At 41.2% G+C, this 15,519-nt stretch overlaps 1 protein-coding gene and 1 non-coding gene across 2 annotated transcripts; both read right to left on the bottom strand.

Moving 5' to 3' along the window:
• Window positions 1-1,505: 1,505 nt before the first annotated feature.
• Window positions 1,506-2,906, bottom strand: LOC145017106 (uncharacterized). The gene is made up of 3 exons (XM_078975186.1): window positions 2,780-2,906; window positions 2,561-2,666; window positions 1,506-1,978 (listed from the first exon to the last, which is right to left on the bottom strand). The coding sequence occupies exons 1-3, from the start codon at window positions 2,810-2,812 to the stop codon at window positions 1,809-1,811; spliced, it is 309 nt and encodes a 102-aa protein (XP_078831312.1). The 5' UTR covers window positions 2,813-2,906; the 3' UTR covers window positions 1,506-1,808.
• An 11,933-nt stretch (window positions 2,907-14,839) lies between these two features.
• LOC145018956 (U12 minor spliceosomal RNA) lies at window positions 14,840-15,001 on the bottom strand. Its single transcript, XR_013667282.1, has one exon. It is a non-coding gene; the product is annotated as a U12 minor spliceosomal RNA (small nuclear RNA).
• Between the last annotated feature and the right edge of the window lie 518 nt (window positions 15,002-15,519).

The following is a 15,519-nucleotide window of genomic DNA, read 5'->3' as shown; positions in this document are numbered from 1 at the left end:
GGTCTCTGTAGTCTGGGTGAGGTCCTGAAACTCTCTGGCTAACTACTGCACCTCAATAACCGGTGCAAACTCCACCCTGAATCTGGTAGAGAAATCAGCCCAGGTCATGGCATCTAGCGTTGCATCATCTCCAATGGTTCTTTAAATTCGTTTCTCATTCACAGTCCAGTTCAAGAAAAATGATACACTGTGAATATTAAATTGTACAAATATTAAACTTTTATCGGCCATAAAAATAGTGTACTGTTTTTTATGAATAAATTTATTAGATATAGCTGAACAGAATATCCAAATCATCTTGAATACTTGAATACACTTTGAGTCCTGAATTGTCTAAAACTTAAAATTTTTATCGGTCATAAAAGATATATATTGTAATGTTTTTTATGAATAAATTTATTAGAAACTAAAAAAAATGTCCAAAACTACGTATATTGATTTTAGTATCTGAGTTTAAATGTTATCTTCCGTCATGGTGATAACAAATTCATGATATCGTCAGTATAATCGGAACCTTTTGTATCCGGTAAGGTGTTTTTTTTTTAAATAAAAGAATAAAATAAAATAAATTAAAAGTTTTGGTGGTTAAATAAAAAAATAAAAATATTTGGATGGTTAACGCAATACTCAATGGTTTTCATAGACTTCAAAGTTTTATGGTTAGTCAAAGTTATCAAAGTTTAAAATATTATATCGTAACCGAAAAAATATCAAATTATTTTGTTTTTATGGAATCATTGCTAATAAATAAAAATAATTTTGTCACTTGTAATTTTCTAATATGTTATGTCATATGGTTTTTTCTTATTATTTTTATTTTATTTTTTCATATGTTATTTTACGATTTTATTATTTTATTAAATTTCAAATAGTATTTAAATAAAATAATAAATACATATTAATTTCATTATTTAAAATTTCATTAGTTTTCTTTTGTTATTTAACAAAATTATTTAATTAAATTTAAAAAAGAAAAAAACACTTTAATTTTAATAATTCAATATTTTTTCATTTTTCTTATAAATTCAAACTTTTAAAATGGTTAACATTTTATATTTTATTTTTCTTTTAAATAAACTCATATAATATATGGGTTACATAGTTTACACTTTACCGAATATATTAAAATGATTAGTTCCATTTGAGATGTTATTTACAATTTATTCTTGAACCAGACCGTTCCAAATATATTTTAGGCACGATAAAAATATAAAAAATGGATATTTAAAATACATAAATGTCATCAAGTTTTTCATAATAACACAATAATTAAAAGAAAATTACTTGTACAATCTTCTAAATATAACAGTTTCTAAAAAAAAAAAAAACAAAAAAAACCGTTTTAAAAAATAGGTTCCGAACAATCGTCCCTATCGTCCATCCTTTGAAACGAGCATGTCTTGAACCCTAATCACTCGTTTAGTACGATTATTGTTCCAACCATAAATCTTGATTTCGAGTACAAGTAACAACTTTCAATTAAAAACGAGAATAAGAATATGAAATGGACCAACATATTCATCATATTGAGCTTCATTTATTATTATAAACAGGAGAGCTAGCACAATAAGGACAATCCTCACATGACATCACATATAAAGTGACTTCTTCCCACTAAGATTCAATATCCCCACCCAACCCCACCTGAATTTACTGAAATACCCTTATGTCATCTCGGTCAATCTGTTCATTTCCCGTTTCAGGATGGTAAGATCAATAATACTAATACATACATAAATACATGCATAGATTAGGCGGGGCATGAAAAAGTAGACGTTAATGAGTCACCATGTTATGTCATATTTGAATTACTCATCATCATCCTTGTCTGAGTTGTTTGATGTGTTATCAGATATCATTTTTTGAATCAACTCGCTCGTCTCTGATTCCGACATCTGTCGACTTGCTCCTGTTGATGATTGAGACTGCGAGTACGACTCAAAGAACTCCTTGTTTTCTTTCTCTAACTCCTTCCACACTGCATGTTATGTGTAGGGTTTTGTCTCACTTTTAATAATGCGATCATATTTAACAATCATGGATCATGGATCATGGTTATGTGAATTATTAGATATATATGCGGATCATGTCCTTGATTTTCTTTCCAAAAGAGTCCTTTAACATATAGGTGAGACTCCAACATAATATGTATTGTGTCTAGCTAGTTGATGTGGGACCTGAACATCATGGATGTTCAATGATGGCTTTGATACCATGTTAGATATATTAAATTGTTGATTTTCTTTTCAAAAGAGACCTTAAGGAAGAGAGGAGAGACGACAACATATATACAAAAGCAGGAGGAGGGACTGTGTCTAACCGATGTGGGACTGTAGGTTTTGATTAGATGATGACATGTGTGTGCTAGATGCTCACTTTGATACCATGTTGGATATATAGATTTCTTGATTTTCTTCGAAAGATAGCTTTTAAGATGAGAATGGAGACTCGAACATATATCTAGCTCTAGTTGATCATGTATGTATGGCCATGCATGCATGGTCATATATGAATGATCTGTATATATAGTTTGAGGTAGGGGAAAGGAAAGGAAACTAACCTGTTGAGGTGATGATCGGCTTGATGTTTGCATGTTTAGATAGGGCTTCCATGCACTCTTCTTTGCTCATGCGGAAGATTAAACACTTTTCTATCAGATGTTGCACCTAAAACAAATCACACCATGCATATATATAGTTAAACTTTTAACTATGATCATCTATAAAGCTTTCGATATGAATTATGAACCATATGTTTGTGTTGTTATTGTTGTTGTTACCATGTGTATGTATGAAGCTGAAGAGTCATCCATCTTAATTATATCACTCTCACTGGTTTTGTGATACAAATATGGACATGTATATACGTGAAGGATTTGAGTTGTATAAAAAGTGATGAGAGCTAGCGATCATGAAGCAAGGAAAATGCGTTTGAAAGTTATATAGAGATGAAAATGATGAAGGAGATGGTGGGGTGGGCCATGGAGTTCATGTGGGAGATAGATGATAACTGGTGGAGAAGGGTTTAGAGGAGATTTGGAGTTCAACATTTCTGTCTTGTAGGAATCCAATGTGGCAGCCCCCCTTCACGTGACCAGTGGGTCCCACCTACCCAACACATTCTCTAAAGTTTCTAAACTATTCACCAATGCTACTTGGAAAAAAAAAAAAAAAAAGCATCATTACCATAAAAAGACAATGAATTTATCGTCCTCAAAACCTTTTAGCAAATCAGAATGTGACATATGGCAATTCATGATCAAGATTCTAGTGAATATACATAGGGATGCTGCACCAAGCTTTACTGCTGATGTGGTGACATACAGGATCGTCCATTTGTCCATGTGGTGATTTGGTGCTTCATGATTGGTTGATGGAAACAAGACAAGTAAAAGACATTGATGATCTGGACTTCTTTTGGTTCTTTAAGATCATAAATTCATTGGTTCATTTTTATCTATCTAGCCTTACAATTTTTTTATATTAATTTTACATAGATATTATGGTATCGAACATCATTTGTACACATCTGGTGTGTCTTGAAGTTTCTGTTTTTCTTTATGGACTCCAGTCAAGTGGTTGGTTTGTCTTATTACAACTTACAAGTAGCACAAACTGTCCAAGAAGGATGAATATATGCAAACATATCTTCTTATTCAACACTTTATATAGAACACCAACTCAGCCCCCGCTAAAAAGAAAGAACTCTTGATGGGAGGGTTTGAGTATATATAAAGCAAATATCTAATCAAATAGTGGAAGCTTGTATGACAAAAAACATGCCAACAATAGATTGACATCTTTCTCCAAAAAGTTATTCTTCGTGCAATCTTTTGTCTACAATACTCTGTGTGGAAACATCATTTGAAATGTAAATCAGACCTTCAGTGTAATCCTTGAAGATTTCAAAGTTATTCTTCGAGCAACCTATTGTTTACAATACCCTGTGTGGAAACATCATTTGAAATGTAAATCAGACCCACAGTGTAATCCTTGAAGATTTCAAAGTTATTCTTCGAGCAACTTTTGTAACACCCCAAAGTTTGGAAAGTCAAGAAAAGAAAGAAGACCTCAATTTTTAAGAGAGACTCGGCGAGTCCATGGAGGGACTCGGCGAGTCCGAGCGGGATCCGGGTCGAGGTGTAAGCGACCGACTCGGCGAGTCGGCCAAGGAGACTCGACGAGTTGGGTCTGAACGAGGAAAACCCTAAATTCGGGACTTGGAGCCTATATAAGCGTCTCATTCTCCTTCCTAGGGTTCTTTTACTGCCTCTCTACCCCAGAACACCAAACCCTAGCCGCCATATCCGTTTTTGAGCTAGATCTTGCCTTGAAGAGTGCACTAAAGCTTGGAGGAGGAAGAAAGACCTTGGAGGTGCAAGAAGGGACTGTAGATCTGGGATTGTGGAGTCATTTCAGAACAATTGGAGGTAATAAGTTGTTGCTTGGACTCCCTTTTGCATCTAGATCTATTTTTATATGTGAGTTTTGGTTATTTTTGGTATGATATGTAACCAATTCAAGTTGGAGGTTCAGATCTGAGGTTGCTACCTCAGATCCATGTTGGTTTTGGTCTTGAATCCCCTAAAGTATCAGCCCTTGGTATGTTGAAGAAGCATGTTTGCCATAAACCCTAATTTAGTGTGTTTTTGAGCCTAGATCTCTCAATCTACACGTAAAGTTTGCCACTTTACGTGGGGAATAGGCCCTAGAAGTATGGATCTATGAGTTGGAAGTTCTGTTTGGCTCGAAAAGCCACTGCATGGATTGAGGACTGGATAGACTCGGCGAGTCCTTCGAGTGGACTCGGCGAGTAGCTTGAAGATGAGGAGGAACTCGACGAGTAGGATGAACAACTCGACGAGTTGGTTGAAGATTGTCTAGGACTCGGCGAGTCTGTTCTTGGACTCGGCGAGTCAGATCGCGAAACCCTAAACCCTTCGAGTTGGGGCTCGAATCAGTGAGTCGGGTGGTGACTCAGCGAGTTGGACGGGACAGGACTTGGAACTAGTTGGACTCGGCGAGTCGTGGACTGACTCGGCGAGTCGAGTCGCGAATAAGAAAGACCCTGAGCATATGAACTCGGCGAGTCAGTAGGTAGACTTGGCGAGTAGGGTTGACCTGGAAGGTTGACATTGACCAGGATTTCGACCTTGACCAGAGTTGACCTAGTGACTTTTGGAGGTCAGTTGGGCTAAGTGTTATATTGGCTTTTGAAGCTCGAGGAGCTAGTGGAGCAGCAGTCAAAGTCAGAGGTCATGCAGCAGTCAAAAGGATTAGCAGCAGTAATTCAGCATCATCAGGTGAGTTTCCTTCCAGTAGGAACGGGTCTAAGGCCACAATGCCGGCCCGTTTGGCTTGCAGTAGTTTTCGGATTTTTATCTGATGCAGTAGTTAGTATGTTTGATGCCTTCGTGGCTCAGACAGAATCTATGTGTTATGTGCTCCGGGCTACGGCCTGATGTATTATGCAGTATACGTGTGTTCATGCTAGTTGATATGTTTATGTTATGTTCTGTTCAGTTAGTCCGGACTTCGGTCCGATGCAGGGGGCAAGGCCCCAGTTAGCTCGGACTTCGGTCCGATGCAGGGGACAAGGTCCCAGTTAGTCCGGACTTCGGTCTGATGCAGGGGGCAAGGCCCCAGTTAGTCCGGACTTCGGTCCGATGCAGGGGACAAGGTCCCAGTCAGTTTCCGGACTTCGGTCCGATGTAGGGGGCAAGGCCCCAGTTAGTCCGGATTTCGGTCCGATGCAGTGGGCAAGGCCCAATATGTGCTTTATATGTTTTTGTGTGGTATGTGGTAGATTGGGGGAGCTCACTAAGCTTCGTGCTTACGGTTTTCAGTTTCGGTTTCAGGTACTCAGTATTCAAAAGAGGAGCTCGGGAAGATTGCAGAGCACACACCATAGTCAGTTAGCATGGGGATGTTTGACTCTGATAATAATATTATGTTTTGAATTGATACTTGAATGTCATGTTTGATTTATGATACGTTTTATAAATCCAGTTTTAGTAAGGTTTTAAAAGAAATTTTTAGTCGTGATTTTTGGGTCGTTTCAAGTTGGTATCAGAGCTAGGGCACGGGTCGATGTGTTCGACGGGGACGTCGAACCCTATAATGGGGGGTGAAAGTGGATTAGATCTGATCCCACATCGGCTGGGAAGGAGAACTAAGCATTCCTTATAAGGGGTGTGGATACCTTCCCCAACACAACGCGTTTTAAAGTCGTGAGGGCAGCAGATCCCATAAGAACTCTGCAGTTAAGCGTGCTCAGGCGGGAGTAGTACCGGGATGGGTGACCCCCTGGGAAGTCCTCGTGTCGAGTGGCCCAAAGCGGACAATATTGTGATACGTGCCAGAGGGGGTGTTACAAATGGTATCAGAGCCTTGGTTTGAGGGATTCGGGCACGCTCCTGAGTGTGTCTGAACTCAAACTAAGGAAGTGGTATATAGTTTTCAAAAGAAAAATCGTAGTTACAAAAGAATTTCGAGAAAAGAAAACAATTTTTTTTAGAAAAAGCAAAAAGAGTTTTGAAAAGAAAGAAGGGTGTGGTGCATGCAATCAACCGAGCTCAAGTAAGTACTCCCAATTCACCCATACAAGTTATATTATGATTTACAGTATCAGTTTCAGTTTCAGTTTCGGTTCCAGCTTCAGTAGAACAGCATGCTAGAATAGGACTAAGGATCTAGGATGATGCCTTATGTGCCTGCTTTATGTGTTCAGCTTTATGAGAATTGCATGCTAGTATTGAGTAGACAGCAGTAGGATAGCCTGTTTAGGTTATGCCTGGTAGCGCGAGCTTAGCATTGTATGTTAGTGTAGTTTCTCGTTATGAGAATAGTTTTGCCTGAGTATGTTTCCTTTATCCGAATGCTGCTTGCTTTGTGCTTTGTGGGACTCTGAGTGGTGGGAGTTAGCCATTAGGTGAATACGTCACATCACATGTGAGCAGGGTTGAATAATCTCAGAGTGTTGGATTTGGCCCTACTGCGCAGCTCTCGTTTGAGTCCAACCGTTGTAGGGGCGAAACTTTTACTCGAAGGATTATCTGAGCCTCATTACATGTGATGGTATTCAGGTGGTGGCTAATTGGCATTACAAGGAGGCCTTCAGCAGCTGAGGACTGGCTTGAGTAGAGACAGAAATTCCCTAGGGCAAGCCTAGGATGAGAGCAGTAGAGATTAGTAGTAGAGGAAAGGGGATTTGGTGGAGTTGAGGTAACTCTTGAGGAAAGTACGGATAGATGTGGAAGGTAGTAGGGGCCCATACTACTGAAAGCAGAGGATCCGTACTCGATTCAAGAGGGGCCGAGGCAAAACCAAGGAACTAGTAGAGTATGTGAGAGATCCCTCAGCAGTAGTATGTAAATTGATCAGGATTTTGTTATATTTTCAGCATGGTGACATTGCGCGAGCTACCAGTTAGCAGTTCAGGTGTCGAGGAGGGGTCTGGCTCGGGCTTCAGAGCCGGGCAGCTTGATGATCAGATGAGGGATTTCATTTCCGCAGAGATTATGCGCAACATCATTGATCAGACTCCAGTGATTTTCGGTTCAGATAGAGAGGCCATTGTGGAGCTCATGGACAGTCATCTTGAGGCCTTTAAGGCCGGGTTAGTTTCAGGACAGATTGGGGCTCGTCTAGGTCCCGAATCTTACGGAGTTCAGGGATCCATCAGGGAGGGAGATCCCATTTCTAGTTCCTGCTATCAGGGGGCAGGGGTGAGTGGGGCATTCTGTCTCCAAGAGAAACCATTGCATGATTGGATAGTTGAGGAAGTTTTGCGAGCCATTCGCGAGGATCTGCCCGACATGGTCATGAGGATCACTGATAGATTGATAGCGAGGCTTCAGGATCAGACATCTGTTGTTCAGTCATAACGCAGGAGCAAGAGTTGGGCAGGGAGTCGGAAAGGAAGAGGAAAATGGATGAGACTCAGGTTGCCACAGGTTCGAGTAAGAGGCCCAAGGGTTCAGATTTGAGGACGAGGAACTATCAGAGCCGCAGTCGATGTGGGAAGTGCGGAAGGACGCACATGGGTGTGTGTAGGCGTAGAAGTGGTGGCGATGCTGGGTGTTTCAAGTGCGGCCAGATTGGTCATTTTAGCAGAGACTGTGTTGTTACCATCGCCCAGGGACTTGATCCGTTGTGTTTCCATTGCAGTCAGAGGGGCCACAAGAAGGCCCACTGTCCGAGTTTGTATCCAGCAGGGCAGGTGCCAGCTCCTGCCCTTGGGACTTCAAGTACCGCCAGCAGTTGTCGAGGCCAGGCAAGGGTGCCTACGGCTCATAGCCGAGTTTTCCGGTAGATTTCAGCAGGGATTCGAGCAACACTGAGTAACGAAGGTACGTAACTTTTGCTTTTCTATAAGCTTATGTCATGATTATATGGTTTTGGTTCTGCATCGCTTTGTGGTATAAGTGTTGTGTTATAGTGTGGCTTGCTTGTGATTATGTTATATGCCATTTGCATACCTCGGATAATTGGCTGGTAGTTAGGGGATGTGCTCATATGGAAAAGTTTCGGAGGATGCAGTAACTGTAGCATGGTTGGGAGAGATTTGGTTCGTTTCGCTGGTTCGGAGTGGTTAGTGATTTGGATGGATTGGTCAAATTCCTACCTGGCGGGCTTGGGTTCCCCAACAGATGTTTTGGAGTGGTAGTGAAGATCAGGATCTCTTTTGAGTGTGAAGCAGCAAGGGGTAAGTAGGATCGAAGTGGGGGAGAACCCTCCGGGTATACATGGATAAGAGTCACGTAGACCCAGAATGAGTGCACAGCTTTTGAGAAAAAAATGGTAGTAGCACAGTGATGGATGGATTGAGAAGTTCAGAATTGGAAGTTCGAGAACTTTTCCCAGCGGTTAGTTCATGTAATCGAGATGGTTAGAAGCTGGTTGGGAATCCAGGATTGGAGGACCACCTGTCGGACTCAAGTGAGTTGGAATGAGGATCCTGAGAACGGGTAACAAGAGATGTTTTCGTATTAGTAGCCAGTGTCTGAGGCAGCATGCAGGTTGCGTAGATTCAGGAGTTGGGAGGTTGGAAACTTCCCAACAATAGCTTCTTGTATCCGGATTAGTAGATGGTTGGTTTGGGAACCAAGCCGATGAATTCCTCGACGAAGCGCTAAGTATATCAGGATATAAGATGTCGAGGATGATGCAGAATTCAAAGACTGAGGGCTGGTTTGAGAAATCGGGATGAGGAATCACTAGCGGGACTAGGGATAGTCAGGATATCCTCGGGATAGATAGTAGTAGTAGTGTTGTAAGTCTGCGGGGGTAGTCGTAGCATTCACTAGCAGTCAGATAGTAGTAAGTGGTGTTGTAGGTCTGCGGGGGTAGCCGTAGCATTCACTAGTAGCCAGATAGTACTAGAGAGTTGTAAGTCCGCGAGCGTAGTCGCAGCCTTTATCAGATTGGTAGGTGGCATGAGCGCGTGTTGGACGCGGGAAAGTAGTAGTACCCACCAGTTCTAGTGCAGCAGTGAGGATATGGGAATCCACGGGTCAGATTTCAGATTTCCCAAATGGATCAGTTATGGCTAAGTCAGCAGTTTGGGCTATAGATCGTCACATCAGTTATGAGATCAGAGTAGCAGTGGACCGTTGGGGTTCGGGTAGGTTGCGGGCTACCGTCAGTCTGGGAGCCATCATGTTGTTAGTCATGGAATTGATGATGTCAGAATGTGACGTATGGACCCGGTTGGTTGGATCGGAAGGTTGCTAGAGCCACACTGATAGGATAACTAGTGGAAACTAGTCCTAGAGGAAGATTTCGTTCAGAAGTCGTGGAAGTGACTAAGTGAGGAGTCCCTTGACTCCACAGTTGGGTTGGAATTCAGTGTTTCAGCCAGTTCAGTGTTTCAGGCAGCTCAGTGTTTCAGCCAGTTCAGTGTTTCAGGTAGCTCAATGTTTCAGACAAATCAGCGTTTCAGGCAGTTTAGTGTTTCCGGCAGGTTCAGTATTGCAGGCAATTCAGTGTTTGGAAGGTTTCAGGGTTTTGGGTCAGTATTTTATTTGCGTTGGAATGCAAGTGTTGACGGTATAGTTGGTTGATTTGGAAATGGCAAGTCCCTCTCAGTAGGATCAGTTGAGCCTTCTGCCAAGTGTAAGTGATCAGTAAGGATAGCTAGGCAGATAGCTTTTCTTTCAGGATGGAAGGCTCGAGTTAGTAGGAGTTGAGTAATCAGATGGGATATAAGCAAGCTGATTCCAGCAACATCGTTTCAGTATGAGCGGAAGAATGGATAGAACAGTTATAGATAGTCGAAGTATTTTCAGTAGTCGCTGGAAGCGACTAGGAGATTGCGATGGAGTATAGTGACCGGTGGGAGTCCGGTAACTCGGATATCGGTAGATTAGTTGGACCAAAGTGGTCTCAGTGCATCCAGTAGGCGGATGAGGGGTACAAAATTGCCAGTCAGAGGAAGTAACGCTAAGAAAATTATGGAAAGGGGAAGGATTCAGTATGTACCAACGGTAATGATCGGCATGGTGAGTGGCTGGAGTGATGGACAAAAGGGTGTTAGATTTCCCAGATAGAGGGTTGGAGGCAGTTCGCAGGCAGTTGATCATAGCAAACTTCGAGGACGAAGTTTAGTTTAAGTGGGGGAGAGTTGTAACACCCCAAAGTTTGGAAAGTCAAGAAAAGAAAGAAGACCTCAATTTTAAAGAGAGACTCGGCGAGTCCATGGAGGGACTCGGCGAGTCCGAGCGGGATCCGGGTCGAGGTGTAAGCGACCGACTCGACGAGTTGGGTCTGAACGAGGAAAACCCTAAATTCGGGACTTGGATCCTATATAAGCGTCTCATTCTCCTTCCTAGGGTTCTTTTACTACCTCTCTACCCCAGAACACCAAACCCTAGCCGCCATATCCGTTTTTGAGCTAGATCTTGCCTTGAAGAGTGCACTAAAGCTTGGAGGAGGAAGAAAGACCTTGGAGGTGCAAGAAGGGACTGTAGATCTGGGATTGTGGAGTCATTTCAGAACAATTGGAGGTAATAAGTTGTTGCTTGGACTCCCTTTTGCATCTAGATCTATTTTTATGTGTGAGTTTTGGTTATTTTTGGTATGATATGTAACCAATTCGAGTTGGAGGTTCAGATATGAGGTTGCTACCTCAGATCCATGTTGGTTTTGGTCTTGAATCCCCTAAAGTATCATCCCTTGGTATGTTGAAGAAGCATGTTTGCCATAAACCCTAATTTAGTGTGTTTTTGAGCCTAGATCTCTCAATCTACACGTAAAGTTTGCCAGTTTACGTGGGGAATAGGCCCTAGAAGTATGGATCTATGAGTTGAAGTTCTATTTGGCTCGAAAAGCCACTGCATGGATTGAGGACTGGATAGACTCGGCGAGTCCTTCGAGTGGACTCGGCGAGTAGCTTGAAGATGAGGAGGAACTCGACGAGTAGGATGAATAACTCGACGAGTTGGTTGAAGATTGTCTAGGACTCGGCGAGTCTGTTCTTGGACTCGGCGAGTCAGATCGCGAAACCCTAAACCCTTCGAGTTGGGCTCGAATCAGTGAGTCGGGTGGTGACTCAGCGAGTTGGACGGGACAGGACTTGGAACTAGTTGGACTCGGCGAGTCGTGGACTGACTCGGCGAGTCGAGTCGCGAATAAGAAAGACCCTGAGCATATGAACTCGGAGAGTCAGTAGGTAGACTCGGCGAGTAGGGTTGACCTGGAAGGTTGACATTGACCAGGATTTCGACCTTGACCAGAGTTGACCTAGTGACTTTTGGAGGTCAGTTGGGCTAAGTGTTATATTGGCTTTTGAAGCTCGAGGAGCTAGTGGAGCAGCAGTCAAAGTCAGAGGTCATGCAGCAGTCAAAAGGATTAGCAGCAGTAATTCAGCATCATCAGGTGAGTTTCCTTCCGGTAGGAACGGGTCTAAGGCCACAATGCCGGCCCGTTTGGCTTGCAGTAGTTTTCGGATTTTTATCTGATGCAGTAGTTAGTATGTTTGATGCCTTCGTGGCTCAGACAGAATCTATGTGTTATGTGCTCCGGGCTACGGCCTGATGTATTATGCAGTATACGTGTGTTCATGCTAGTTGATATGTTTATGTTATGTTCTGTTCAGTTAGTCCGGACTTCGGTCCGATGCAGGGGGCAAGGCCCCAGTTAGCTCGGACTTCGGTCCGATGCAGGGGACAAGGTCCCAGTTAGTCCGGACTTCGGTCTGATGCAGGGGGCAAGGCCCCAGTTAGTCCGGACTTCGGTCCGATGCAGGGGACAAGGTCCCAGTCAGTTTCCGGACTTCGGTCCGATGTAGGGGGCAAGGCCCCAGTTAGTCCGGATTTCGGTCCGATGCAGTGGGCAAGGCCCAATATGTGCTTTATATGTTTTTGTGTGGTATGTGGTAGATTGGGGGAGCTCATTAAGCTTCGTGCTTACGGTTTTCAGTTTCGGTTTCAGGTACTCAGTATTCAAAAGAGGAGCTCGGGAAGATTGCAGAGCACACACCATAGTCAGTTAGCATGGGGATGTTTGACTCTGATAATAATATTATGTTTTGAATTGATACTTGAATGTCATGTTTGATTTATGATACGTTTTATAAATCCAGTTTTAGTAAGGTTTTAAAAGAAATTTTTAGTCGTGATTTTTGGGTCGTTTCAACTTTTGTCCACAATACCATGTGTGGAAACATCATTTGAGATGTAAATCAGACCCACAGTGTAACCCTTGAAGATTTCATTTTGTGTCGTCTTTTGAATTCAAGATTTAAATAGGACTTAAATTATGTAGGAATCATTCAAGAAATCCACCATTCCAAGGGAGTTTTAAAGGAATTTACTCATTTGTTAAAAGACAAAAACACCCGAATGCTATTTCTTTAACTTTCCACTCTTTAAATAAATTTTACAATCCCTTGCAATGGGAGTGTAGTGGCTGAGGAGTGGAATTTCATAAAAGAGGTCCAGGGTTCTAACCCTGACACACTCAATGATTGATCTCTCACATGAACCCTAAGACAGACTCACAGCTTGGACAACCTCTCACGTGAACCCTAAAACAGACTCACAGCTTGGATAACTCAGATGATACGGTTTACCATTTTTTGTAAATAAATTTTCCATAAGCACAGGTGGAACACATGTTCAATATATACCCTAGACCAAGTGAAATATGCATAAATCTCAAATCGATCGCTGGGAGCTGAGGAGCTTTTATTTTTGACGAGTTCGGGTCAAGTCGGTTTGACCGATCCGGTCAAATGGTTGACCGTCGTTGACTTTGTGAAGGCCAAGTCAGGGTATTCTAGAAGGATCAGGAAACAACTTGCTTGGAGAGCAAGCTGTCGCCCTAGGGTTTCTGGGGCCGGCCTATGGGGGGCCGTTTGATGCCTTTTAGGGTTACGATACCTATAAATACAGCTCCCTAGGAGCCATATAGAGACTCACGAAAATCTGAAAGCTCTCCCTCTCTCTGCGTTTTTTTCCTTCTAGTTTCCGAGTAGTCGCTTTGTGTTTGTCGATTTCCAGTGCTGTTGGAATATCGATCTAGCTGCATTAAATCCTGGGGTTTTACTCTGTTGCTTACAGCCAATACAAGCGAAGTAAAAACCTTTAAGGACAAGAATCAGATCCGTACAGTTGCTTCAAGATCAAGTCAGCAATCAACATGTCGGTTTTATTTTTCTGTCTTGTATTTAATTCGTCCAATAACAGGACAGTCTTCTTCTACCTTTCTTATAATCGGATCTAGTCGAGAAGGATAGATCTGGTTTCTGGACGAAACTCGGTAATATAATAATAATAATTGGATCTATTATTCGCAACTAATCGACATATAATTCTCAATATTATTTGTCGGTTTCCTTGCGCATCTATTAGTTTGCTTAACAGGGGCCCATCTACAGAAACCGACAAACTACAAACTACAAAACAATGTATCTTAGACATCACATAGATACCAAACAGAAAGATGCACAGCTATTGGGACCACTACTAATATGGTATAATGATGACTACAAACTAGTTACAATTATACATACAGTCAACAAATGAGAGGTGAAAAAACCCTTAGATAATTGGGGATCGACCTAGGATAATGACCTTATCTTGAAAAGCTACCAACCTACAACCTACAACCACAAAAATCCTCATACATACCACAATTTGGTTCGACACTATTGCTTATTGGCTAAAAGCCTTATCTAACAACCCTTATTTCATTTATATGATGATTTCGATCTGGGTAACATTCAACATCAGACTTAGGTGATTTTGTTACCATGTGATGTGAATTCTAGTGATAATCCCCACAAGAATATACAAAAAGACCCGCGAATGTAGCCTTTGAAATAACTACAAAGAATAGGACAATACATTGAAACATTCAAAGGGTTTTATCATGATGAAAAGTAATGAACATCATAAAACAAAGAATAGGACAAATTTTGAAAAAGCTTCAATGAAATCTCAGACAAGCATGCAATATTGGAAAGGAAAACGATGGAGAAAGACTGAACATCGCAAATTCCAATGAGGTTTGCTAAACAATAAACATCATAGGCTTACTTAAACCATGTCTTAATTGAGAAAAAGACTAAACATATATGATAATATTCATCTTGCTTGGTATCACGGGAACTCCAAATATCAAAAATAGATACAAATTGGGTATTAAGTTGACCGAAAACCTAGTTGTCAATCAGGCAATTAATCTGGTACCTCATGAATCTTTCCTAAAATCTACCAATTTGTTACGAGGTCAAAGTCAAATCGAAAGTATGGAGTAGTAATTAATATATCTTGATTTTTAAAGTTTTTTCAATCGCTGAATTTATATGGAAAAATTTAGACTAAAGAATTGGGGGTGGGTTCGGGAGGCCCGCTCAAGCGAGTTCTGCAAAGTAAGCAGCGTCAACGCAAGGCCAGCCTATAACCCCTCCATAAATTCATGCGCTCATTGGTTATGAGTGGCGCGGCGATCGGCTCTCACCGCTCGCTTTGTTTTCCTTACTCATTAGTTTAAGGCAAGTTTTAACGCCAGACCTATGCCCCTTATTTATATCCTTTACGCTCTATTACTTTTCACCTATCCAACCGATGTGGGATCTCCACAAATATAATAAATCGAAAACATGACCAACGTTTTACTTTTATACCCTTCTAGTTCTAACCCCTTTTATTTAATATCAATCATATGTCGGTATTAGTTTAAGAGATAATGATTTAGAGGGTAATATATTTTTAAATTTATACATATTTGAATCCTAAATCCTTTTGTCCATATTTACTCATTCAACTTGCTAAACTGTATACATTCAATTTTTATGACCGGTTGACATAATAGGATTATATATTTATCATTTTGTACACATTTAGTTCTTAACATTTTTTTACATATTTACTCTTTAATATTTTTTTTTCAAAATAAGTCATTTTTCTTTTTGCAATTATTCAGTGCTTATGAATAATTTCTTTAGGTTTTTTCACGACATCTTACGTGGACAATCATTTATGAAGTGTTTAGGGTTGTTGATGTTTATGTCCAT

This window comes from Lactuca saligna, chromosome 9, assembly GCF_052625555.1.
Source record: "Lactuca saligna cultivar CGN05327 chromosome 9, ASM5262555v1, whole genome shotgun sequence".
Lineage (NCBI taxonomy): Eukaryota > Viridiplantae > Streptophyta > Magnoliopsida > Asterales > Asteraceae > Lactuca > Lactuca saligna.
The sequence above is the reverse complement of the archived record's forward strand: the minus strand, read 5'-3'. Positions and strand labels throughout refer to the sequence as shown.